General features: G+C 42.0%; 1 protein-coding gene across 1 annotated transcript in view; it reads left to right on the forward strand.

Moving 5' to 3' along the window:
* Rnf150 (ring finger protein 150) overlaps positions 1–26,622 on the forward strand; it is a 227,251-nt gene that overhangs the window by 169,074 nt on the left and 31,555 nt on the right. The window contains exons 5-6 of the mRNA XM_046459568.2: positions 4,349–4,445; positions 10,263–10,473. Coding sequence (XP_046315524.1) covers positions 4,349–4,445; positions 10,263–10,473 — 308 coding nt within the window. The remainder of the gene's footprint in view (positions 1–4,348; positions 4,446–10,262; positions 10,474–26,622) is intronic.

Genomic DNA, 26,622 nt, shown 5'->3' on the forward strand with positions numbered 1-26,622 from the left:
GTTTTTCCATTTAAAACTCACCCTGGTTTCATTGACAACTTTGCATATAAGACACAGAGGCTCTGAAGGAACATTTCAGCTACCCATCAATGCTCTGGGTATCTGTTTTAAATAGTCGATGTTGCCTGGCAGTGTGGGATTCTCAGGTACCTGAGTGACTCACATTCTTTAATAAGCTTTCCTTAAGGAGAATGAAACAGCTTGCGTTGGTACCAACACCCACAGAATCCTAATCTCAGCTGCAGGGTGGCAGGGTCGAAGAAACCAATAAAAGTGGATGAGATTGAACAAACACAAAGACCTCTTCCTTCTCTGGGCAGAGAAGAAATGTCACTTCATAGGGGAGGGAATCACACAACTAGGTGAAAGAACAACAGAGAACCAGAATCAATAGATGTGGAGATTAGTTTAGCTTGGTTTGTCATATTGCTAAAAATGTAGGCACTTGTTATTTGTAATCATCTCAGCATCATCCTGTAATCGTGAGCATCCTCACTTGTACTTGTAGGTGTTGAACTCTTTCTTCTTTCTTTTCCTTTTTGGGGGGCAGGGGGATTGGGGATTGAACCCAGGGGCACTTTACCACTGAGTCATATTCCCAGCCCTTTTTATTTATTTTTTTGAGACAGAGTCTCTCTAAGTTGCTGAGGCTCTTGCTAAGTCACCGAGGCTGGCCTTGAATTTGCAATCCTCCTGCCTCAGCCTTCCAAGCTGCTGGGTTACAGGCATGTGTCACTGTGCCCAGCTGTGTTGAACTCTTTCCACAGTATTTGCCTCCCTTTGATGAACAGGAGGAAAAGTTTGAGTCTTCCTCCTACATAACCTTCTGTTATATTTCCAATTTGTTAGGACTGTTAAGAGATAGACTGTCATGACCTATTTCTCCTCTATGTGTCCTTCCTGTTCCCCTTTATGTCCTTTCTAGGCAGCACTTGTTAAAATGTGGGAACGGTCAGGGCTCTGCTGTGAATTGAACAAATAAAATGTGTTCAGATTGCACCTTACAGGTGTTTCCTGAACTGTTGACCTGTTTCATTTAACTCTAGATTCTTTCTCTATTCCTTTAGTGACTTTTTCTTTCCATTTAGAAGGGGAAAACTATTTAATAACCCTAATTTTGAAGATATAGTTTACATATTAGGTGACTGGCACAAGAAATATGGTGCTAGAAATTAATAAATATTTGTTAATTGTACCATGACTGCCCTATATGTCTTTTTTCTTTTTTTCTCTTAGTTCATAATTTTTAAAATTGTAGTTATTTGCTTTCTATGTTAAAATGGTTCTACTGAAGTATGGAAATCATAGTAATCATAATTTCTGAAATTAAGGTGCAGTAGAGTGCTATTAATAAGATGAATGATGGATGAATATGGAGGAGTACCAAGAATTGTGTTTAAGCTTTGTGGGCAGTGTTTTCTACCCACCCCCAACTACCACCACCACCACAGTCATTCACTTGCAAACTTGAAACCTACAAGATGAAATTTCACCATGAGATACTGAGTCTTAGAGAGCTAAGGTGAATTGCCTAAGACTGAAAATAACAAAATAACAGTGAACCCAGGATTATAAACTTTCCTTGGTCTTTTCATTTTAGTTGACAAGGCTTTAGTTGACAAGTCTGGGGGGCTGTGCCTTGTAGGGAGAGGCCTTGTCTTATTCATCCCTGTACCCAGCTCCTGGCACAGAACAGAATGGAACAAGAGGGTGACATAGCTGGGGCTCTATTTTAGGAAGATAAATCTGGCAACAACGAGTGGGATGAAGAGAACAGGAAAGTCCTGGCAGCTCAGAGAGCAGCTAAGATGCTTCTGCAGTAATACAGGGAGAAAGATGATGGAATGGTGAATGAGGGAGCCACGGAGGAGAGCAGAGAAGCCGTGAATGGGCGAAGACGGGAAGAGTGCTGATGAGCCAGCAGAGGCTGGGAGAGGGCGGGTCCTTGAATGAGTAGATATCCACTCGCGTGGCAAATGTGCCCTGAGCATCAGCTGCGTACCAGAAACTAATGGAGATGCCAGGATACAAGAGGGAATCAAACAAATGTAGACTTTGCTCTTGTTGACCTTGTATACTAACTGGAGGATGTCTCGGAATTCTCCAGGAAAAATGAACAGTGGGAGAGAGAGAGCACCCAATATATAGAGAGGTGTTTCCAGAAATTGACTTGCATGGGGAAAAGGGCTGTTAGGTCTGAAGTCTGCAGAGCAGGCCTAGGGCTGCAAACTCTTGGGCCAGGAGCAGATGCTATAGTCTCGCAGGATTTCTTTTCAGGGAAAACTTTGCTTTGCTCTGAAAACCTTTCAAATGATTGGATAAGGCCCACCCAGATTGCTGAGGATAATCTCCTTTCCTTAAAGTCAACCAACTGTAGATACTATCCACATCTGCAAAACACCTTCACAGCAACACCTGGATTAGTATTGACTGAACAGCTGGGTACAATAGCACTGAGAGTTGGCACAGGAATACCAGCCATCACAGAGGAGAGAAAGCTGATGTGCAGAAATCACCAGGGGCCCTCGAGAATAAATGCAGGCCAAAATGTTAAAGCCCTAATGGTTGGTGCTGTTACCATCCTTATTCCTGCACTTGTGCAGAAAACAGATGAGTCATCTGCCTCCCAGGAATGTTCAAATGGGACCAGGATGTCTGACCTTTTCCCCAAGAGCACCACCAGTTGGTGAGCAAGTTTCAATTAGGCCCTTGTTTCCTGAGTCATCATGGAACCTTAACCTAGGGAGGTCAGCCTTGCTTCCTGGGGTGCAGGGAGTGGTTTCATCCCCAGGTACCAGTCACCCTTCTCCTTGTGGCCCTGTTCCCCTACCCACCCACCCACTCCCACACACCCACCCCCACACACAGTGGCCTGGCTGCCTTCTAGTGCCCAGCTCGGGGCTGTGTCACTTCCTCAGGAAAATCTTCTCTGAACTTGGATAAATCTCACACTTTAAGCCCCACCTCCAAACCTCCTGACCTTCGAAAGTGGTATTATTTTCACCAAGTAGTCTGTTCAAATACTATTTTATTCATATCTGCCATTCCCGTTGTTCTGAGGAAAGGACCTAAGTCACTGTTGTGCTGATTCATGGTACTGAGCCCAGTTCTTGGCATATACTACCTGCTAAATAAACAAATGGATAAAGGAAAGAATGAATGAGATATATGCTTTCCAAGCAGTTGATCTGCAGGGCATTCTGGACAATGATCTGGAAATAGAACAGCACAGCCTATTGCTCCTCTGCTTTTCTAGTTCCCAGTCTGATCCCACCCTGTGTACCCCTCATCCTGTCCTCAGCACTTGAGTTCTTATGGATTTCTATCTAACCCTGGCATTTCCAAGACTTTTCTCTAATATGGGGGTACTTTTTAAGCATTTGAACCCAAAGCCCCTTAATACAAAGCAAATGAGTTTTTTTTTTCAGAACTGTTAGAACAGAAGAAGATGAAAATGGAGAACAGAATGGAAGGATTCAAGAATAGAGCTCTAAGCAGCAGACAGATGCAGGCCCGGATGGAATGTCCTAGAAAGCTCTCCTACTGAAAACTGGCAATGTTCTCTCTCCTTGCTTCAGGCAGGAAATTCTGACTGCTTTTATGCATGGTCTGGACCCTTGTGAGTTAGAAGCTCCTGATATCTGTGTGTGGGATTTTGTGAGTCGAGTTGAGAGAAAGTTCTGTTAGGAAACCCTCCTCATGCCCACCTTCTGCCATCATATGAAGGACCCAACTGGCACATGAGATTGGCCACCTGGTGGAGCACACCAAGGTGCAGCCAGCCACAGGCACCCCCAGGGGAACCACAGAGCCCCTCACACTCTCTCCTGACCTGACAGCAGCCATGACAACAAGGAAGTCGTTTGTGTTATTAAATGCTCCCAGGAGCTCTTACGCCCTTTATGTTTGACCCAAATATTCATGAAAGTCAGCCTCTACTTTTCAGTAGTCTTCTGACTGTGGGAAATGGAATTTGGATTTTTTTTTTAAAGTAGCCTCTACCAAGTCATCCTGCAGGGTCTATTCAGGTTTCGCCACTTGTGTTCTTACCATTAAACGTTCCTTGTATTGAGGAAGAGAGAAATCCCTCAGTTTCTACATTCTCTATACTGTCTGAAACGTGGAAGAGTCCATTGCAAATCAGATAGGTCAATCCCGGGATCCACACAGATTTTGGACCAGGATATAGTGGGAAACCCAGTGGTCCAGGAACTAGGTGACTGAGTTTCGAGTCTTGGACCTGCCACCCATCCAGCAATTGAGGGACCTTGGGCAGGCTGCTGGTCTATAGTGGAACAGGTAGTCTCTGCCGCCACCACCGCTCTAAGATGTATGGTTCTCATTGCAGGCATCTTTTCCACAAGTCCTGTGTTGACCCCTGGCTTCTAGACCATCGCACCTGCCCCATGTGCAAGATGAACATTCTTAAAGCCCTAGGGATCCCGGTAAGCACAGCACAGCCTACACCATCGTAATGTCTGTCTTTCTGCTTTACCCCCAGAGCAGTGAGAAAGCTTCTTACCTGGATTTTCTATGTCCTCTCAGTCACATAGCAATGATGTCATCCAATGAGGCCCCAAGAGAACTCCATGTTTGAAAACATTTCTCCTGTCACTTTTTCTCAATTTGAGGACATCACCCATTCCACCACATCCATTGAATTTATCCATGAGTCAAGATGCCACTGGTGCAGCTCACAGGCGTCTTTTTGGAGGGCAGCTGGGACACCAGCAGAGGTATGCTGGGCCACTGCACACTGACCACCTCTGTGGTCATCACCCCAGCCTAGACATCAAAGAGATCTGCATGCCACACTTTCAGGTGTTGCCCAATGGTCACCTACTTTTGGGAGGCAACAAGTCCCTTCCAGCTAAGGGAGGGCAGGACAGCGGCCGAGAACCAGGCTCCAGACCTCTGTTAACCCAGATCTCTGCAGAGAGCTTGGGCAAACAGGAAAGCAGAGCCAGAGACACTTAAGTTTTGCACTATTATTAAGCTGCTTCCCTCAGTCACGTGTTTTCAAAAGCTCTCTCCAATGCAAGGAGAACCCGCCAGCTGGCTTGACGCTCCAGTGAAAGACTTTCCTGGGTCAGTATCAAGTGAACCCCACAAGTGGTGGCTGGTGAGGCACCAGCTGCTGTGTGTTATCCCCTCTAAGCAGAAGAGGGTAGGAAATGAGCCAGTCTCAGAGATGTGCAAAAACATAAGGCACTGTCTAAAAGAAGCCGCACAAACACACAGAGCCAGCCACCCGCATCCCGCTGTATTTGCTGCAACCTGCCTGTTTGTCATGTCTCACTACTAATGGCAGAGAACAAAGAGAATGTTCACAGTCACAAGATGCCACTGAAAAAGCAAGGCATCAGATCACATATCAAAGTCTTCCTTAATGCCAAAGGGCTAATTAGGAACTTCAGAGTGACTGTTAGAGAAGACACCCCGATGCATTCTGGGGACATGCCCTGGCTGGGTTTCTCACCCTGCATCAGCTTCCCCGTGCCAGCTGTGTGCTGGTTTTCACGATCAATACACAAAACACAAATCAACTCACATGGCTGGAGCTTTGAGCTAGATTTCAAAGGCAATGCATTAAATTTTCAGATCAGAGTTGCTAATGCGTAGTGCATTCAAGGTGAAAATCAATTACAGAGAATGTGAAATGTTAGTGAAAACCCAACATCACTACCAAAAACTGGTGACTTAAAAAAAATCAAACCCAGTTTTGGCAGTTTTCACATCTCTAGCTGTGACCAGTTGTTTGATGGAAGGGGAAACGTGCATATGTGTGTGCTTGCATGTGCCTGTGTGTCCTTGGTGTCTGAAGTCTTCAGAATCCTCACAATTAAAGGACACAGTTGCATCCTTTCATCTGATTCCTATTGTTCAGGATATTTTTCAAGATTGTGTTTGTCCTACCACTCCTTGTGACAATCCTCTGAGTTAAATTCTGTACTAAATAATATTTGGCTTCAAATATAACTCCCACATGGATACAGTTTCTCCAGAAGGTACTTGTAAAGAAGTTATGAATTATCACTCTTACTGTTGCTCAAGCAGAATTATTAAGTGGCCTTTGGGCTCATTTCCAAATGTAATAACATTTTAATTTTTGGCGATTGAGCATATTCTGGCCATGGTTTGAGGCCTGACACTTGTCTGGATAGGATTTTGCTTAGCATACTCGATTCCCAGAAAAAGAAACATCAGTAGCATCTTTTGGATTTTGCCAAGGAATTTTAAAGGCCACCCAAACAAGAACATGAGATACATCCGAGCCTGCCCCACAGAACAGAACATCCTCCATGAAGAAGGCCCGTGGTGTGTGCAACTCTGATGAAGCACCAAGACACATGGTTAGCCTCCCTGTCTCCGGGGCTCTTCCGTTTTTTGTCCTAGAGAATGATAAAGTCAGAATCCAGCAGGAATTTGGGGTTTCATTTCATTCTCCCCTACCCTTGGGGAACAGTATGCCTAAAATATACCAATGATATGACTTCTGTTCATTCTAATAGCTTCCCATATCATTGGATATGCACACAGCCTTAATTAGAAAATACTTCCTGTGCTAACTAAAACCGTTTTTATGCAACTTATAGACACTGTCTTATAATTTTCCTGTATCTTCATACACCATTTCTTCTGTAAGGAAAATTGGATAGAGCCTGTCACACTCTGATAATCGACATCTGTTAATCCAACTCTGTATCCCTAATATATGCTAAGAGCTCAATAAATGTGTAGAACTGTAACCCTCCAGAGTATTGCGGGCTAGCAGTGCATGACCTGTATTTGTGAATTACATCCTGTTTCCCCTTGAAACGATGTCAACTCACAAACAACTTGGTTGTAATTCTGAGTCATAAGATTGTCCAGATCCATATGGAATCTTATTTTTGTTTGTGGTTTTCATTTTTGTTGGTTTTGATTGAGTGTTCATTCGGCTGCCTATGCTATAAGGCAAATAAATATAAGTTGAAAACCAAGAGCTGGGACATTTAATTTTCATCATTGAATTCTCTACATTGGACCACAGAATGAGAGCACACCTCAGTGATCTGAACGTCCCATCTCGATGAGTGCCTTTTCCCATCATATTTTGCCAAAAGAAATATAAGAATGAACTGAAAACAGGAGAAAGTTTGTGTGGGTTTTTTTGTTTGTTTGTTTGGTACCAGGAATTGCACCCAGGGATGATTTATCACTGAGCTCCATCCCCAGCCCTTTTTATTTTTTATTTTGAGATAAAGTTTTGCTAAATTGCCCAGGCTAGCCTCGAACTTGCCATCTTCCTGCCTCGGCCTCCAGGGTCACTGGGATTTCAGGTGTGCCCACCACACCTGGGCAGAAGTCCCTTACTATCAGAAGTGTTGTCTACCTTAGAGTGCTTAGTTCTCTTTGCAGCCCAGTGAGGGGCAGGTCTGTCTTTATAGGAAAACAGTTCTAAGGTCCCATAGAACTGGGCGGGGTCTTTTATATGCCAGCATACACACCCTTATCTCTGTGATCCTGATATGAATAGTGTGATAACTACCACTGAGCAGAACATCCTCTGTAACCACAAGTTTACACACCAGGTTTGTCAGCAGTTAAGTCTTTGAAGAGTTTTCCCCGTGCTGACCTGAATTTCAACGCTTAAACAGTGTTCAATTGCAGATAGCACTGGATTTCTCTTGGAAACATTCTGATTGAGACTTTTCTCAGAATGGTACAAATTTGGTTTCTTTTTAACACAACACATTAATCTGTGTGATTAACCATGGAAAGTGGATTAAAACTGGTAGGCTCTGGAAAGATGGTCTATTAAATGTTATGTCCAAGCCAGATTATGCATGCCTGCCACCACTGAGTCTCACTCAACTAATCAGCTTTTTCTCTTCTTCTGTCTCCTCTATTGAGGATCTAGCACCTCTCTTACTGGCCTACAAAATAAAAGCAAAGAAATGTGCGGCATGGAAATTAAGAAATAAATGAAATCAAAGAACAGTATCAACAACCAGAATCAGTGTTTCAAAAAGCACGTCAGTTGCTGTTACATGGGATTGCTTTCAGCACTTCATGGTTGAATGAATACCCAGCACCATGTCCCCCTAATGAAATCCTTTCCGCCCCAGGACCCCACACACATTTACTTTTGTTTAATGAACATCGTTAAATAGCATACCTTTTCTTTCACATAGAACTTTACAGTTCTCAAAAGTATTTTCTCAAATTGTCCCTTGATTAATCTTGGGCAGATACTAATGTGCCCAAGTTTTCAGAGCAGAAATCTGAGATTCAAATAAAATGTTCAAATCAACATTTATTGAGCACCTGATAATTATCAATGGTACTATATGGAAGCTTGAAATGCAAGATCAGTATGACATGGCTGCTTCTCTTTACCCCGCTTGTAGACTAGCAGAAGGCAGACATACTAGCAAATGACCATCCATAGTGGGAAGAGTGTCAAGGAAGTGCTCCGGGATCACTCAGAACAACTCCCTGGGAAGGAACATGCTTCCAAAAAGGTGGCATTGGCCTGAGACTTAAAGTGTGGTTAGGAATTTGCCAGACATCATGTGAGACCTGGGATGGGAATGGGAGGGTGACTGTGGCTAATGTCATCCTGAGCAGAGGGACAGTGTAAACTGAAGCCCTGAGACAGGGGATGTATGGTGCTCCCTCGCCAAAGGCTAAGGGTGAGGTAGAAGAGTAGGTGGGATCCGGCTGCAGAGCATCTGTTTCAGCAAGCTAAGGAGCTGGTGATCCACTCCCTGGGAGAAGAGAAGAATCATACCTGTGTTTCCTTTGGGAAAAAAAAAATGTCATGATAAGAGAATGAGACTGAAGGGAACTGAAGAGACCCAAAGGAGATGATTGGGGATGGGGAGGCATGTTCATAAACACACCTGCTTGTGTCCAATTTCAAAGCCAGTAAATATAGTAAATTCGATGGTCATTCTGTAAGTTGATTTTTGACAAATTGAGTTTTAATGAATGACTCACTTCTAATAGATACAGAGAGAGAAAAAGGAAGAACAGAAGAAAGGAATAAGGTAACTGTGAGGAGTTTGTGGGATGATGGAGACTTCCAGCTGATCACTGGAAACACAGGGGTGTCCCTGAAGACACATCCTTACACAGCCATGGAGGGAAAGCTTGGGCAAGGGTCCAGCACTTGGATCTGCTCTGGGCTCCCCATGAGTCCACGAGTTGTAGGTTTTGCCTTTTAAGGCTCTTTGAATACAGTGTTATCATTATGAGGCTAATTCAGTGTCAACCCCAAATTCTTTTCACATTCTATAAACACTGGGAGTGGAAAGACATGTCATCATCATCCTTGAAGACAAAGGTGAAGTTCAGACCAAAGCTATTCTAATATTACTGAAGACCCTATCTTTTCACCACCACCTTTAAAAAAAATAATTTTCAAAAGTTCCGGTAAAGACACAACAACTGAAAGTAATTTTAAAAGCTTTTTGTGGAAGAGGGAAATATATTTTTTATTACTTCAAAAAGCAGAACTAAGATCAGAGTGAGACTTGAAAAGAGTAAGATTTTGCCCAATAACAGAGATGCCCAATGATGGTACCCAACACAACCTGCCTACCAAGGCAGAGAGCAACTTTTGCTATTCAAAGGGAGAAGTCAATGTTTTTAGGGAGGAGAAATACTGTAATGAAAGGGTGATGGAATAAGATGGTCTCACCCTGGCTTTTTGATTCTAAGATTTAATTTAAAGGATTTGACTAATAATGTATGTTCAGTTCCATGTGAAGTTTAGGATATTTTTCTATAGTTGATTTTTGCTTGTATTTGTGTGTACATATATCTTTAAGGAACAATTCAAAATGAGTCAAATTCTGTCCCATTCACACTTGAGTATTAGTATATTTGTAAACAGTGAAGGAATCTTGGGGGATAATTATCTATTCTATGTGGGATGTGCACATTGTATAAAGGCTCTTCTATCACCATAAATAAATATATGTATTCTCCATAACTAATTCTTTAAAAGTAGAGATCTTGATATTCCTGGAATTAAAACTTTATAGACCAACATGTAAGAGGAAACTTTGAAAATGAATTTTGGAAGATCTTTTCATGCTCATGTTAAGATCTTCTCATGTTAATGCCAATGTAGACTGTTTTCAAAAAAATTAGCTTAAGAAAACAGTACAAAAAATGTTAATACTTCTTTGGGTCAAAATATTTAGGATATATAATAGCATCTCTAAATTGATGACACACTCTAAGAATAGATCCTTCCCTCCCTCCCTCAGCCCAATGCTGACTGCATGGACGACCTACCCACTGACTTCGAGGGCTCTCTGGGAGGTCCACCAACCAACCAGATCACAGGCGCAAGCGACACAACAGTGAACGAAAGTTCAGTCACCTTAGACCCTGCTGTCCGGACGGTGGGAGCCCTGCAGGTGGTCCAGGATGCAGACCCCACGCCCCAGGAGGGAGAAGCCATCTTCACCACCAACAGTAAGTTCTGATGTGCTTAAAGGTGCTGTTACCAATCCCAAGTGGCTCATTGCCTCATGGGATTGGAAGAAGATAGCTATTCCCAAGGAAAAAAGCATAAACTGAATGAGTATATCATTGCCAGTCTCAACAGCCATGCCTATTGGACCCTAAGAAGTCCAGATCTTTCCAGAGCCAGCAGGGCAGACAGCACACCTGGCCCTGCACACCCACACTCACACCAGCGGCACACACCACAGCACCACACGTTCTCCAAGTCCAGAGGCAAGTAGGGAATAGGTCTCGTCTCTGAGGGTGGAGAGCAGGTGAGAGAAGCAGCCCCATGGTGTGCCCAGGAAGACTGGATAGGGCACAGTCCTGCCCACTTGTGAACGTGAGGTGCACATATGTGCACACTTGAGCTCCATGAGTGTGCCTGTAGCTGTATGAGCTAATTTGGACCATGAGCAGAAGGTCATTTTACCCATTGCTGTAGGACTCAGATATATAGGGTATCTATTTTATTTTTATTTTTATTTAAGGGACTGGTCTTTCTAAGTTTTCCAGGCTGGTCCCAAACACCTGGATACGAGAGATCCTCCTCGTCAGCCTCCAGGACAGCCAGGGTGTCACCATGTCCAGCTTGAGTACCCCTTGAGATGGGCATTTTTGCAGCATAGCCTAAAGTCCTGAACATGGTGCCCTACATGTTTAAATATCTTCGCCTCATCTCCTGCATAGATGGTCACTGGATTCTGTTCTGTCTCAGTGCCCAAATATCTGTATGGGCATCAAAGATCAAAACTAAAATCTAAAGTATCTACTATTTAGTCTAATGTAGCAGAGATAAAAGCTTAGGAGTTCTAAGAAAATCAGCATGCAAATTAACTGAGGTTTAACATTAAAAGAGTAGGTGGATGTTACAATTTTTAAACAAAGCATATTTTTCTTGATAGAAGTAATTTATTCGCTATAGAAAATTTGGAAATAGATAAAAGCAAATTGAAACATCTTGGTGTATTTCCTTTTACATCATCCTCTTTTTTTAAAAAAAAAATGTGCTAAACTGTAAAGATATGCATTTTTCTGATGAAGAAAGAAAAAATCATCCTGTTGAAAGATTGAAAGATAAAGAATGAAAACTCAGTCAAGACACCACCACCTAGCAATAGTGGCTTTTAATATTGTGGCCATTTCCTGGTCATCTTTGGTGATAAGAGTTGAGATGATGTTACAGAATTTGCATTTTGAGTATGGTAACCTTAGCATTTCACCAAGCTTTCACCCAAGGTAACTTGAAGAGGGATTTGGTGGGAAATATCTTCCAGGTAAGGTTTATTTGTTTGGGATAAATAAGAGTTTTAACTTCAAAATCTAAACTTTTGGAAACTTTTTTTTCTAAAACAATTTTACTTTTTATGTTTGTATCCTTGATCATTAAAATCTGGAATGTATTTCAGGACATTTTAGTTTCGACTAACTCAGTAATCACATGTAGCCAGTGGCTACCATACCGGAGAACATAGATCAGGAATCTCTGAAAATGAAGAACCTGAAAGATTATTTGACTTTTACCAGGATAAAGTTGTAAATTTTTAACAAAAGAAAACAATGGCCCAGAGGGGTAAATGGCTGACCCAGGTCAAAGAGTAAGTTCAATTTTCAGTGGATCAGGTGGTTTCGTTAAACCATTTATCAGACATCTTCTTCAATCATGATTCATAACCACTGATGATCTTAGTGAAGAATATTGGAAGGCCTGATAGAATTATTCTAGCAGTTCAAAAATATATAAAGCAAGAATATATTTAAGCCCATAAAAGACAAAAAAATGGATCATTATCCTTACAAAGAATGATTATTTGATTTTCAAGAGACAGTTTGTCCTCTGTGAGATTCCTTATTTTGAAAGTGGCTTCGTACTTCCTGTGTTTTAGCAAAGCCCAGATGGCAAATGAAAAAGCATTTTAATTTAATGTGGGTTAAATGACATTTAAAGTGAAATAGATGTAAATACACTGTGGGTAAAATACATCAAAAAATGAAATAGACTGTGTCCATGTAATTCACAATCCCTAAACTACTTTGTGCAAAGTATTTGAGTCAGGGCGTTTGGGTGACAGCAGACTTTTGGTAAATAACTTGAGGTCAAGGCGTTCAACCTAGGCTTGAAGCACATATTAAAAATGCCAGGTAATTTCAAAGGAAGGTATTGGCAAAAGTGAGATGAAGAGTTGGGAGCAACAAGATCACATCTAGTTCGAAGATTGATTGCAAATAGCAATGTGGCTAGAAAGATCCATTTCTGAGCACAGAAATGGAATTTTTCTCACAAAATATTTTCCTAGACCATATATGTCTGATTAATTTTATTTATTGGGCTTTCACAGAATTTTATGGCCATAACCATTAACGAAATGGCTGTAGACTCTTTAAGGGGAAAATTCTCTACAGATTTTTAAATTGCCTGGTGTCTTCATCAAGTAGGTATTTAATCAATAAATGAGCAAACACAAATATATCACTACATAAATGAAAAGATCCAAGTTCTAATCAACATTAGTATAATCAACTCTCTAAATATTTCTAAAAATAATGTAGATGGAGACATAAATATAAATGAAGATACAAATATAGCTATAAACCACCAATAAACAGGTTGGACTTGACTTTTCTCCAAATTCTCTTTTCCCTCCTCACATCCCCACAGATCCAGGAAATTACAGAAAAGAAAGAAATAATAGCAGCTAATAAATACATGGTCCCAGACACATACCAAGCACCTTTTAAGCCTGTTTATCTGTTAGTTCACAACCACCTACAAGGTAAATATCATCTGTATCCTCACTTGACTGATGCAGAAAGGGAGGCACAGATCAAAGTGGCCAACCCGAGGTTGTTAGCTGGTGACAGGTGGAGCTGGAATTCAAACAGGGCTGCTGGCTCCAGGGCTGTATGTACTCAGATAATGAAAAGGGGGGGTCTAACACAGTTGCCTACACACTCCTCACTTTGTTGACTTATTTATTTCCTGCTTTCTCAAAGATCTATGAAAAGATCAATAATTTGCTTAGCTCCTCCACCTTCATTCCTATCTCTTTTCTCCCTTTCCTGGCAAATCGTGCTGATTGCAGCTGATCCAAAGCATGTCAAGACGTTCTAGCGCTCCTGGGGGCAGGTGTAGAGCAGACTGGCTTTAGAGTGAACACCTAGAAAAGGAAACAAGAAAAGCATTTATAGCACCAAGGAAATCCAAGCTTGATGCAAGTCTGACTCTGGGAGAGAGACATTCTTTACCATGTACATCCAGTGCTGCCAAAGGTCCTCCTTTTGCAACCTCACAGGGCAGGTCCCCATGGCAGTCTTGCTCCTCCACCTTAGTGCAAGGAGTCGTGTGCATGGATGTCCTTATGCCACTCGCCAGTCTCATCTGAAGGCCTGCTAGTGCCACTGCACGCCGCCATCTCCCTCCCCAGGCTTCAGCTGCGGGCTCTTGTGTTTTCTTCCACAGGGAAAAAAAGTTTCTAAGGAGCAAAGGGAAACACACCTAAACAAACAGCCCTGTGTGTTTAGAGATCTCAGGGAGGAGCCAGAGAAAGACACTGAAGAAGAAGACTTCATTACTCCTTCCCAACACAGCACCACTTGGCATCTGCTCAGGAGGGCCTGAACTCTTCCCTTTATCGGTCAAAGAGCTTGTTAACTCCACCTTCCATGCCTTGACTTCCTTATTGAATCACCACGAGTCCTATGGGATTTCCTACAAGTCATTACCCTCTTGCCATCCTCCCACTTCACCCTGGAAGGAACCAACAGTCAGCCTAAAGAGTAGAGGGGGTAGAGATGGACAGAATGGAGAAATCAGAAATCTACCCCAGGGCATTCTGAGAAGCCCTTGGCATGACACCTGTGGCCAGAAGAGATCTGGTGTCCAAACTTTACAAAAAGAAGCAACACTCACCAATTAGTGTGGATTCTCATAAAACTTGGCCAATGGAAATGAAAGATAGTTTGGGTTTCCTCTGGAAACGTCTTTGCTAACTTCCTATCATCTCTGATCCTTGGGGAAAGAACAGTGCATCTAACATCTAATGTGATTAACACACATGATTTGTGGAGTCTCAAATCACATCTTTATTCTTGCCACACAAATGCTTAATGTGTATGGAGTAGGTGGAATGTTCCCTGCCCCTTGATGCAAATCCCAACAGTCCTAGGAATCTTCTGTTAACCCTTAGGTAACTGACAGTTCTCAGAGTCCCTTTACGGACCAAACACAGATACAGAGTGTTTTGTTTCATTTTGTTCTGCTGTTTGGTTTGGTTTTGCTGTTTTTTGCTTTCCCACCAGGCCCTTTCTCCTGTAATTCCACAGATCTATGAGGCTTATGTGCAAGACCTTCTGCAGTCCCCACCAGCCCAAATGGCTGCTGCCTCCTAAGGTTCCCTCCCACCTCCAGGAGCTCCTTTTACCTGGAGTCCACATCGAGCCTCGTCCAGCTCACTCTCTCACATGGCCACATTGGTACACTCACATGCCACCTGCCCTGACCACACACTGGAGACCAGCAGTGGCCATCTCCAACATCCAACCTCACATTGCAGACAAGAGGGACCCCAGAGTCCATACTCTGTTCTATCTTTTCTGAAGTTTGGCTGAAACATGCTTCAAAGTCCTGTGCAGCAGCCCCTCACAGGCTTAGGGCTGGGCGGTTCCCTTCCCACCCCTTTAGCTAGAGGAATGGATTTGCTTGATGACACTTTGTCCATAGATCATCTCTATACTATCCTCCAGCCCTCCTCTTCTTTGCTGTCTTTTGTATTGTCTCTAAATGAATGATGGGGTCAAGAATCATAGGACAGCTTCCCTTCATGTCCATTGTACATCCAGAAAGATGTACAGGCAGCAGAAGGGTAGGTACAGCAGTACAGACTGTCTCCTGCTTCTTGGCTCTCCACAACTCTTCAGGAGAAACTGAGGCAAGCAGAATCCCAGAGAGCACAAAAGAATTATTTCCTGAATATTTTCATCATCTTCACCTGAGGACCTCAGTACACTAAATATCACACTAAATTACAGTCCGTTTTAAAAGACCCTAGAGACCTGCCCTTTTGGAGGAGATTTTACATATATATTCACATACTTTTCAAAATGTACTCATGAGACAAAAATAATAGCTAAGGCAGGATGATATTGTAGCATTGAAAAGAAAAAAAAAAGTCACTTTCATGCCAGATCTAACAGCTATCACTGCAACCACCCAGGACTCTCCAGGGACAAACACTTCAAACTAATTATGGAAAAAACTTCCAAAGTGTTCATACAGACACTTGTGCTTGGCCCATGGAGTGATTCACTTTCTGTGATTCAGGGAACTCAATAAAAGCTCCCTGGGGATTCTCCACTCCTAAGGACATATGGTCTTCATATCAGACCAGAAATGACATTTGCTCATAGGTTTTAAGTTTATTTAGGGAACAGCTGATGAAGAAGCATTAGGAATATATATATATATATATATATATATATATATATATATTCAAAAGTTGTAAGTGCTCCTCGAGTTACTCTGACCTCAACTTCAGCATGAAAACCAGAAAGAATGTGCGTTCAGGATTTTTCCAGGAAACTCTGAATTTGAACCTCTGAGAGTCAAAACAGCTGAGAGAAAGAAAGAGAGTGGGATGAACATCACATTGCCCTTCAGATCTGCAACTATACTTTGCTGCATTTGCAAAACAGGTTTGCAAAGGTTTTACGTGACTATAAAAAATATGGGTGCATTCAGAAATAAACATATCTAGATGAAGCATTCCTGTGTTTACGAGGGAGCGGCAAGAGTGAGTTGCCACATCTGCTTTTCTGACTTGCATTAAAGCCAGAAATGGCAAAGTATCTGCCCTTGACTATGGATAAATATGCTGTCTGGAACCAGCCACGAGAGCGATTTCCCCTGGTGCTCATAAGATTCACATTAGCCCTGGAAAGATGATTGGTTTGATTTGTGAGCATATTCCATTGTGGCAGACAAAGGAATCAGCCAGCCCTTTTAAGAGCTTAGACCCCACTGCCATCTCCCCTTCAGGAAATAGCTAAGCCACAGTGGACAATCTCTATTCAAAATGAAGCATTTGCAGATTGTGACAATGCTCCCAACAATCGTCTCCATGTCTCCCCATGTGCCAGGCCCCTGCAGCAACATCACCGCCTTGTCTCTGAGTCCTCCAGCTCTCCAGCTCAATGGCAGCCTCAGCAGAGGGTCAGCTGTTCTGAAGAGCAAAGATCTTTGCAATCAGCAATGCCTCTGTCATCCAGCCTGCAGGCACAGCTATCCAATGTACAATCCACAGGGTTTTCAGTGATAACATTCCTCCTTGATTAAAAACACCTGCCAATCCAAGAAAGCCCACCCAGGGCCAGACTCGCAGGGCTTTCCTGTCTGGTGTGTCAGGTCCCTCTGACAGGGAGGATTGAAGACCTGCAGATTCACAAACAGCGTGTGAGAGAATTAATCAATCTCAACTGTAGATACATTGCCGCCTTGCAGCCCTCAGACTGGATCTGATACACACCATCCACCCGGAAGAAGCTTGTCTTTCCCAAAATGAAATGACTCCGCCTGCAGCTTGACTCTGTTCCTTGCTGTGAGTTGGTCTCAGATGCTCCTGCTACTCCTTGACAATGCCTTCTCCAATTTGATGAATTGCTCACAATGCGGTCTTGGTTTTGATAAGTGTCGAGGCTCAACAGCTGTTCCCAGAGTGAGCTGGAAAAAGGAGCAAACATTGACACACTGCAGGTGGAGCTCCCCAGCCAGGCCACAGCAACAGATGGCAGCAGGAAGCACAAGTGGCAGCCAGCACTTCTGCAGTTTTTGAGCAGCATCGGGTGTCAGTAGGATGACATTCCTTTTTGCATTTCAGTTCTAAAAGCAAATTGCAAGGAAGTTTCATTGTTCAAAGATCAAGAAATCAGAGACAGCTGAAATGCCTTTTGGTTGAACTAAGGACTGGCTTTGGCAGTTCAGAATCTGAGAGTCACAGTATCACAGAAACCCAGTGATTCGGGAAAAAAAAAACAAAAAACAAAAAAAAACAAAGCAAAGCTATCAGAACACTGCTGGATCTCCTTGAAGTGTGATGTCATAGTGGGGCCATGACTAGAAAAGGCAGGAAGTGGGGGCCTTGGGCTTGCTGTGGCCTCCAATGATCAGTGTCACCTTGGGCAAGTCATTTACCCCCTTTGCTTGTCTATTAGCCAATTGAACTAGCCATGATTTCCAAGATCCTCCCCATAACTCTGTGATTAAAGATAGAATCCCTGTCTTGGCAGGGTTCTAAGTAGGAAAGGCTCAAGATCTTGCATCCTCATTTAGTACTCTTAGGACTAAAGACATCTATAATTAGATAAATGTAGATATGTTAAACATATCTATATTTAGGATTTTTGCATATTTATAATGCTTTGTATTTTTACAGTAAATACCATATATATTCTCAGGGAAGTAGAAAAAAATTTAAAAATCATTGTAACATCATTTGGAATCTTCATTTTGTAAGTAGACATAAGTGCAACATTCAGAGTTGTTGGTCCCAGGTCAGAGGAAAAAAAAAAAAAAAAAACACCTCTCATCTGACCCCAGTTCCAGGGTGGTCTGTGCTATGTGAATCTATTTGTGTTTCAGTAATTTTATAGAAAACTAGTGTTAATCACCCAGGAATAGCTTTGGGTCATGCAAGTATTTTAAGGCCTTATTTTACTTGTCATCAAAATATTTCAGCTCCAGGCATTTTAATAAGGATTTAGTTTAATTGGTTAACAAGATGGATGCTAAAGAGTAAGTTTATTTCTTGCTTTGTCATTGTGAAATATAAAGCAGAAAAAAAAATGTTTTGTAAAGAACGATTAATTTAATCATGAATGTCAAGCCATTATTGAAACAGCAAAAATAAGAAATCTGAATATCATCTTTCAAGGACTCAAGGCTTACTCTCCCCTGACAGAAAGAAATACCTTTAATTTTCTTTCCAAGATCTCAGAGCGTAATTCACCCATAACATCTTGTTCTGTCTTCATAACATTCTCCAACAGTAGAAAAAACAGTAATTTCCATCACAAAAGGGAAAACCAAAGCAGAGAAGCTAAATCCAGTTTCCTACTCTAGCCTAAGAGTCTTTCCAAGACTGGACCATGTGGCTTAACTGGTTTCCTGGGGGAAAAATGACAGAAAAGCTTTCTTGTCTCCAGCTAATACAGAAAAGTTGAAAACCTAATTAAAACATGACCATGTGGGGTGATTTAAGATGCAAGGGCATCAGGACTGGTTTTCTTGTCAAAGGAACCATCTAGCATGCAATCAGGATTTCTGGCTGTGTGGCAGGTTCACCTCTGCTACCTACCCAAATTCTACCCAAGGATTGACAAAAGGTATAAACCTACATGGACACTAAGATCTGGGAAAAGATGACAATAGATAAAGTGACAACAAATTTAGGATGGAGAATGAGTAGAAATTTGCTTGGAAAGTGGAGCAAGCTGAACTCTACAGACCTCTTAAGGGAGAAGAAGGGGGTCAGGGGCAAACGTATCACACTCAGCACAGAAGAGCCCAGGAGAAAGGGCAGCAGCTGTGAAGCCGGGTATGCTCCAATCCTGGCTGGAGTGGGGTTTAGAAAAAGGATGTGGAAAAGACTGTGAAGACCATCAGGCCCCACTGAACCACCTGGTAGTTGTAGTGCTATGTTGAGGTCCCTCTCCAGGTGCAAGCCACCCATGCGCCACAAAACTTAGTTCATTGGTCAAAATGGAGAGCAGGGGTCCATGTGCAGTCATGGAAGATTACTAAATATATAGAGAGAGAGAGAACCTTAAAACTACTAAATAGAAGGAGGGAGGGAGAAAGAAAGAGAGAGAACCTTGCAAATAATGAAAAAGACACTCCACAGAAACCAAGATAATCCACAACACAGAATTCTCTAGACTTCAGATTCTATCACTACAAAGTTATGAGACAAGAACGCATCCATGAAAAAGAAGCAGATGCTTGAGACATGGAAAGTCTCCAGAGAAGGAGAAAGAACTCCTGAAAAATACAGTGTAATTGAAAAATGGCCATAGAATGATTAAAAGATAAAAAGATAGAATACTGTTTGTCTGGTTAAACCATGTTCTCAGTGTGAAGTAAACATTGGGGAAAAAAAGTCTGACTTAAAATTAAATTTAAAAAGTAAGGAAAAGCAAAAAACAAAACAAAAAAAAAAGCTCTGTTGGCATGCCACTGAAGAATTAATCCACGAATTCGACACACATCTTGTATTAGCTTCCTCTGCAAAAATGTGCTTTTTTTTTTTTAAACAGTCTTGCTTGGCTCCTTTCACTTCAGAAAAACATATACCAAATTTTTAAGTATTTCCTTTTCACAGGCTACATTTGTATTCTACTTACCATATATTCATATATTGGTTTATTGTATAAGTTGGTGACTTCCATTTTTACAGTGAAATTCCTTCCTAGTGCTCAATCCAGTAACTTGAGGGTACCTGATATTCCGTCCATTCTCAGTAGTAAGATCATCTCCAAGCCCTGTTCCTTCTGCCTTGTGTCTCTCCAGCACCCGTTCCCTCGACACCACTGTAAAGCCCACCTTACCATCTCTTCCCTTGGTTTTTGCTCCTGCCGCAACTTCCCTCTCCCTGCCTCTGCTGCCCTCCTCCAGGCTGTCCTCATCCAAGGAAATCTGATTTTGCCACTGTTTTGCTCAGAGCAGTTTTATCAGCTGTGGTTTAAAATTTCCAGCTGGCCAGTCTTACCAGATCATTACGCTTTGGCCCCTGCATGTCTCTCCCTGATTTTCTACCTCCCCTGTCTGGCCCTGTCCTCTGTCCACTTTTCTGAGCCACTTGTGGTTCCAGACACATGGTCCCTCATGCTTCTTCCTCCACCTGCCAATCTCTGTGTGTCCTTCAATCACATCTCATCTGCCGGAGTCTCAGAGAGGTCTTCTCTGTTAATCCAAGCAGAACCTCCTACCATTATCTCTGTTACAACTTTTTGAGAAATTAGCTGTCACCTCCCCTGAACGTAGAGGTCCTCAATGGGTTTGGACTGGACATTTCACCTCTGTTTTCAAAACATGCAGCTAGATTCAATAAACATTAGTTGGATAAATGAATGAATAAGGTGAATTTCAAGGGACACTACAATAGTGGTAGTTGAAAGGTGGAAGAGATTGTATTATAATATGTATTTGTACTTTGATAATGAAAAGGGTAAATAGGTCTTCCAAGGATACTCAAGCTGAGCCAAGCCTCCCTACAGCCATTCCCCCCGGGATGACACTGTGACCCTGTCCCCATGTGACAGGGGACCATAATGTTAAGCTGGTCCCCCATCACTAGGAAGGAGGGAGACTAATGCCTTGTAGAAATGAACTAGTGATTTATTATTTATCATTATTGATATTGTACTACACAGCAGAAATTGAATTGAAAGCGGTGAAAAGAGATGAAGTATCAGAAACAGCAGCAAAGGGAGAGTGTTCCAGACAGACTCAATGCCTAACTGCACATAAATTTCTGCAAAAGCCCTGGCAGTGCCATAAAACCAAATATCCAGAAGCCAATACAGGCTCATAGGATGCTTTTTATTTTTGTTCTGTGCTGTCAGCAAAAGTTTCATCTTAATCCATGAGAAATGAAGATGATACTGAGAGATAATTCAGGGCTGGGAAAATCAGGCAGACTTGAGTTCCAATCCCAGGCTGGCCACTGACTTGCCAGCTAGAGCCCAACTCTCTTAACATCTCTGGGCTCCAGTTTCCTCATCGTTAAAATCATCAACATCAAATCTACCTCACAGGTTCATTGTGAAAATGAAATGAGTCACTGAGTGTAAAGTTTCTGGCTCAGTAAATCATAAATGTCACTTCTGTTCCCACCCCACACACTACCTCCCCATGAGAATGTATATTGGGCAGGCATGTCCCAAGTATCTATTTGTGCAACTGAAATTTTTTTGATATAAAAATGCCTGCAGGGGCTGGGGTTGTGGCTCAGTGGTAGAGTGCTCACCTTGCAAATGTAGGACCCTGGGTTCAATCCTCAGCACCACATAAAAATAAATAAGTGAAATAAAGGTATTGTGTCCAACTACAACTAAAATATAAATATAAACAAAATGCCTGCAAAGTATCTCTGTCAAATAGGTTCCAAAGGACATTTTCAAGACCTTATAGATATAGGGTAAATCTTAAACCATCTGCTTGTGGGAACAAAAGCTGACCTCACCTTGCTCTTTTTCCATTACCAGAATTACATTAGTGCCTGGGCCAGAACTGCCTGCTTGCTTGGCGTTATTTATCTTTTTTCACTAATTGATCATTTGAGAACAACTGAGTTATTAACTGCAATCTTTATGACGATGATCTCATATAAAATAATGACTGTCCTTAGAGCACCATTTACAGAGAAACCGCTCAGGAGGATATCTGCATCATCATGAATCAGCCCATCAATCACCCAGCAACCCATTAGAGTCGATTCCTAAAGAGTCAGAATCACACCCTTTCTACACACAGCTCTGCATTGGCTATATGGGTTGAATAACCCTCATCTGAAATGCTTGGGACCATAAGTGTCCTGGATTTCTGATTTTTTTTCAGACTGGGAGATGCCATTTGCATATATATAATGAGATATCATGGGGAAGGGACCCAAATCTGAATATGAAATCCATTTATGTTTCACATGCTTTCCACACATAGCCTGAGGTACTAATATACAGTGCTTTTAGTGTGCTTGCATTTTGATAACTCATCACATGAGGACGGGTTGGAATTGTCTCCTTGTGGCATCACGTGGGGTGATGAGAAGGTTTCAGACTTTGCAGCAGTTTGGACTTCGTGTATTTGTGGCCTAGTGATGTTCCACTTGTATTCAACAGACAGTGGCCCAACCAATAAGCTGAGGTGGTGTTTTGAGCTTACTGACCTACAGACAACTAATTTATGGATAAATGAGTATTATCTCAGATTTGCTCAGCCTTAATTTTGCATGTGTTTCTAAAGTTGAACTTCAGGCTACAACTTGGAGCGTAAACTTGTAAATATGGACTTACACACATTTCCAAGTTTGCTCCAGACCCCCACCCCCCGCCCCGCACCACACACACACACAGAAAACCACTGGGAGACCTTTTAAAATACAGAAATGCCTAACTCACTGGCTTCTTCTGTCATGGTCCTCACTGCAGTTCTTCCTCCCCTTGGGGTAAAAATTTACAAGGATGACTGCTGGAGAGAAGAAAATGTCTGTGGTTAAGTAGTTTAGCCAACCTCTCCTCCCCACATCTGCCTAGAGCCCAGCTGGGTCGTTCTCGCCTGAGACACCCTCTACTTGGTCCTGATAAGTCTGCAAATGCCAGGGTGATTGGAAACCGTCCTTCCTTGCTCCAGAGGCCTCCCAAAGAGTACACACCAGGACCCCACAGTGAGAATCAAGCCAGGTTCCCCATGCCCACACTGGCCCACCTACCCACTCAGGCACGCGTGTGCACATGAGCACACTCGCCCCCCACCTCACTTACGCTCTCAGCTCATCACCCGAAATCACTAGGCATTAGCTATCTAGGAATTTCCAGGGATGATTCCAGGCAGAGTTGGTAAATGGGTACCACATGTGACTCCCCTGCTGGCAGATGTATTGTTTGGTTCTCAGAATGCTTCTGATGAAGTTCCGATAGAAGCCATCATTTAAATACAGCAAGATTTTGCATACAAACCTGAATTTCAATTTGGGAAAGTTGTAAGACACAGTTCTGGGCCTCGTTTGCCTGTAGTGACACTTGACTCCAAAACGTGCCCTCTGCAGTTCACTGCCGCTTTGCAACCCCAAATTTTATGGAGAGTTGCGGGGCAATGGAAGATCAATGTCTTGAGTTTTCCTAGTAAGTCTCACAGAAATATTTTTAAAAATAAAGAACCTGTTGGCAAAATCGTACAGTGAAACAGTGTGTGCCTATTAACCAATAGCATACCCTCAGCCCTGTCCCTGGCAACTCATGTTCACAGCAAGGAGGAACAATTAGTAGATTTATAGACCAAAATACCATCGAAATTTTTTTTATCAAACACATCATTCATTTCTATACATAAAGACTTATGCCTTAATCAGAACTGTATTGGCTGCACTTAAACTCCTACTGTGCAATACGAATGCTGGAGTGAGATTTTTAAGAAAAAGAAATATTATAATAATACTGTCAGTGCTATTTAAATAAGGAGTTAATTAGAAAATTGGATTTAGAAATTAAGCTTTATACAGGAACGTAGTATATTAAAAAGCATATTAAAGTGGAATAAAATGTATGCAGTAGGATACATAAATATGCACATACATAGCACATGTATGCACGCTTATCTGGAAATGTGAACACACCTATCTATGCACAAAACATGCATGCATATATACATGTGTTTGCATGTGCATCTTATGCATGGCTTGCTCATCTTCCTAAGCAGTACTTATACAGACATAGGTAATTGTGTGCGTATCTAACATACATAGATGCTGCACATACATATTACTTACTACCATCAATTATGTCATAGTAGTTTGCAAAGACAATTGGAATTTCTAGTCATGACTCTGGAAATGAAACTAATTCCAATTTATCTTACCAGAGAGAGAACAGCCCCCAAAACAAATTTGAGTATCACTTGTTTCTTCAGTAGGCTTAATATCTGCAAAAACCCTAAGAATAAGACACCCCCAATTTTAGATACAGTGTATTTCTAGCATCAGATCTTAGGATTGAGCAGCACTTTTGCAGCTTAATAAAATTATAGGTGATCATCCATACTGAGCCAGAGTACTTTACCTGGTGAAGCATCAGACAACATCAAATGGTAAAGGCACTGGAAGGTGAAGTGTGGGTCCTTGTTGGACAAGAGAGAAGAATTGACATTTCCTGCCCCTTATCTGTAGCTCTGAAAAAAATATGAAAGTTTTTGGTGGTAAAGCTATGTCAAGGCTCAGCCTCACCACTGGCCACCTGTGTGACTTTGGGCAAATAGCTCAACCTCTCTGTACCTCTGCTTCATCAACTGAAAAATGAAGGTAAAAAAAAGATACTTCATGGATTAAATGTAGTACAAATTCCTTCGAAAGGTGCCTGGCCTACAATATGCATTTTAAAAACAAAAAGTTTGCCATTGTTATTATTGTATAGTGGAAAAGGTAGATGGGATTCATACATATTAGGTATACACCACGTGCCAAGAATCTATCAAAGAGTTTTACATATTTTATTTAACCTTTATAATTATGAACATTCTTTTACAAATAAGAAATTGAATTGGAGAGCAGCCTGGGACCCACGTGAAAGATCACACAGGGACTAAGTGGCAGAGCTGGGATGAGGATTCTTTTGTCACTCTCTACAAAGCCCAGGTTCTTTCTAGTACCCCAGAGTTTCTCAAGTGTGGTCTGAGCACCCACCTGGCCTATAATTAGAATCCAGCTCACTGGGCCTCCCTGATCTACTAAACAGCAGTTTCCAGGAGTGGACTGAGAATTGTCGTTGTTGTCAGGTTTCCTTACTTAGTCAGTTTCTCACTACTATAATGAAACACCTGAGGCAGCCTAGCCAAGAAAAGAGGTTGATTTTGCTCACATGTAGGATCCTGAGAGTTCAAACAGCATGGTTTAGACTCTGGCAAGGACCCCGTTGGCAGCCTTACCTCATGGCAGATGGCAGGAGCATGGCTTAGAGGAAGAGCTCACATCTCTAAACAGAGAGCCAGAGAGTGGGGTTTCACAATTTTGCCCAAGGACACACACCCCCCCAGTTGACCTAAGGGCTTCCCACTAGACCCCACCTCTTAAAGGCTTCACACCACCCCCAATACTACCACCCTGGGGACGAAGCTTCCCATACATGAATCTTTGGGCAACAAACAATCTCATGCCCTAACACTTCCTAAGAAGTACTTACCCACTGAGCCCCAGCGCAAGCCCTTTTTTGTAGTTCATTTAGAGACAAGGTCTTGCTGAGTTGCTTAGGGGCTCACTAAGTTTCTGAGACTGACTTTGAACTCGAGATCCTCCTGCCTCAGCCTCTGGAACCTCTGGGATTCCTAAGCAGTTCTTTTTAAACTAGAGTCTGAAAACTCATGCCCCTACCCCAGAGGGCTAGTGTTCTGCACACGGAGAACAGAACCCAGGACAACTCACAAAATCTAAGTGTTCTCTTGTCCCTACAGTTCATTTAATTTTTTTATATTTACCAGGATACTTATTTTAATCAGGGGCATCAGAGCTAGAACATTCTGTTCAAGCAAACCAACTTCTCCTATTTCTTGTTGACTTGGCTTTGAGAACTTCCCAAATGGACACGTTAGACCCACATTGTGTTCTCTGTCTGTGGTTGGATTCCTCATAATGGACCCATGATATCTATCCAGGCATGCAATAAAGGTGACCAGTGGCTCCTTGAAACATGGATCCAAATCCCAAAAGAATAAAGATAGAATGTAAAAGCAGGTGTTCGTTTTTTCCATGCTTGACTTGTGATATTGACAGAAGTTTCATCACAGGAGCCAAAATTGCACATGGGGCAAAACTGCACTGCCTCATTTCTATAATAATCACTTCTTTGCAAGTGAGACGTTGTGGACCTGACGTGTGGCCCAAATGTAACAGTGCAGATGTCCACGTACATTCTGAGCATGAGCAGTAACTCCCAAATTATCTACTAGAAAAAAAAGGAAACACTTTTCTATGAAGAAAATACTTTAAACATCTGAAATACTAAAACAACTCCTTGAACCTGTACAGTGAAAGATGATTGAAAGAATTAAAATTGGTTTTCTCAGATATATAATTTACTGAGGAAGTAATTCTTTGGTATCATAAAATTAAATACTTAAAAGAAAAAAATAAGACAACAACGTTACAGTTTAGACTCCTGGAAGCCAAGAACTGCAACATAGTACTAGTTAATTTGTAACTGCTAAACAGCATTATCTTCCACCAAAGAGATATGGTAGAAAATATACTCTGAGAGTTTGATACTTGGAAGGGATTAATAATGGTAGAAACTATTTATTTGTTTTTATCTTTCTGTCTTGATGGACAATCACGGTTATAGAACCATGAAACCATGACTTAATCT

Source organism: Marmota monax, unplaced genomic scaffold, assembly GCF_021218885.2.
Source record: "Marmota monax isolate L192 unplaced genomic scaffold, Marmota_monax_Labrador192_F-V1.1 WCK01_AAM20220418_F8-fsc00039, whole genome shotgun sequence".
Classification (NCBI taxonomy): Eukaryota; Metazoa; Chordata; class Mammalia; order Rodentia; family Sciuridae; genus Marmota; species Marmota monax.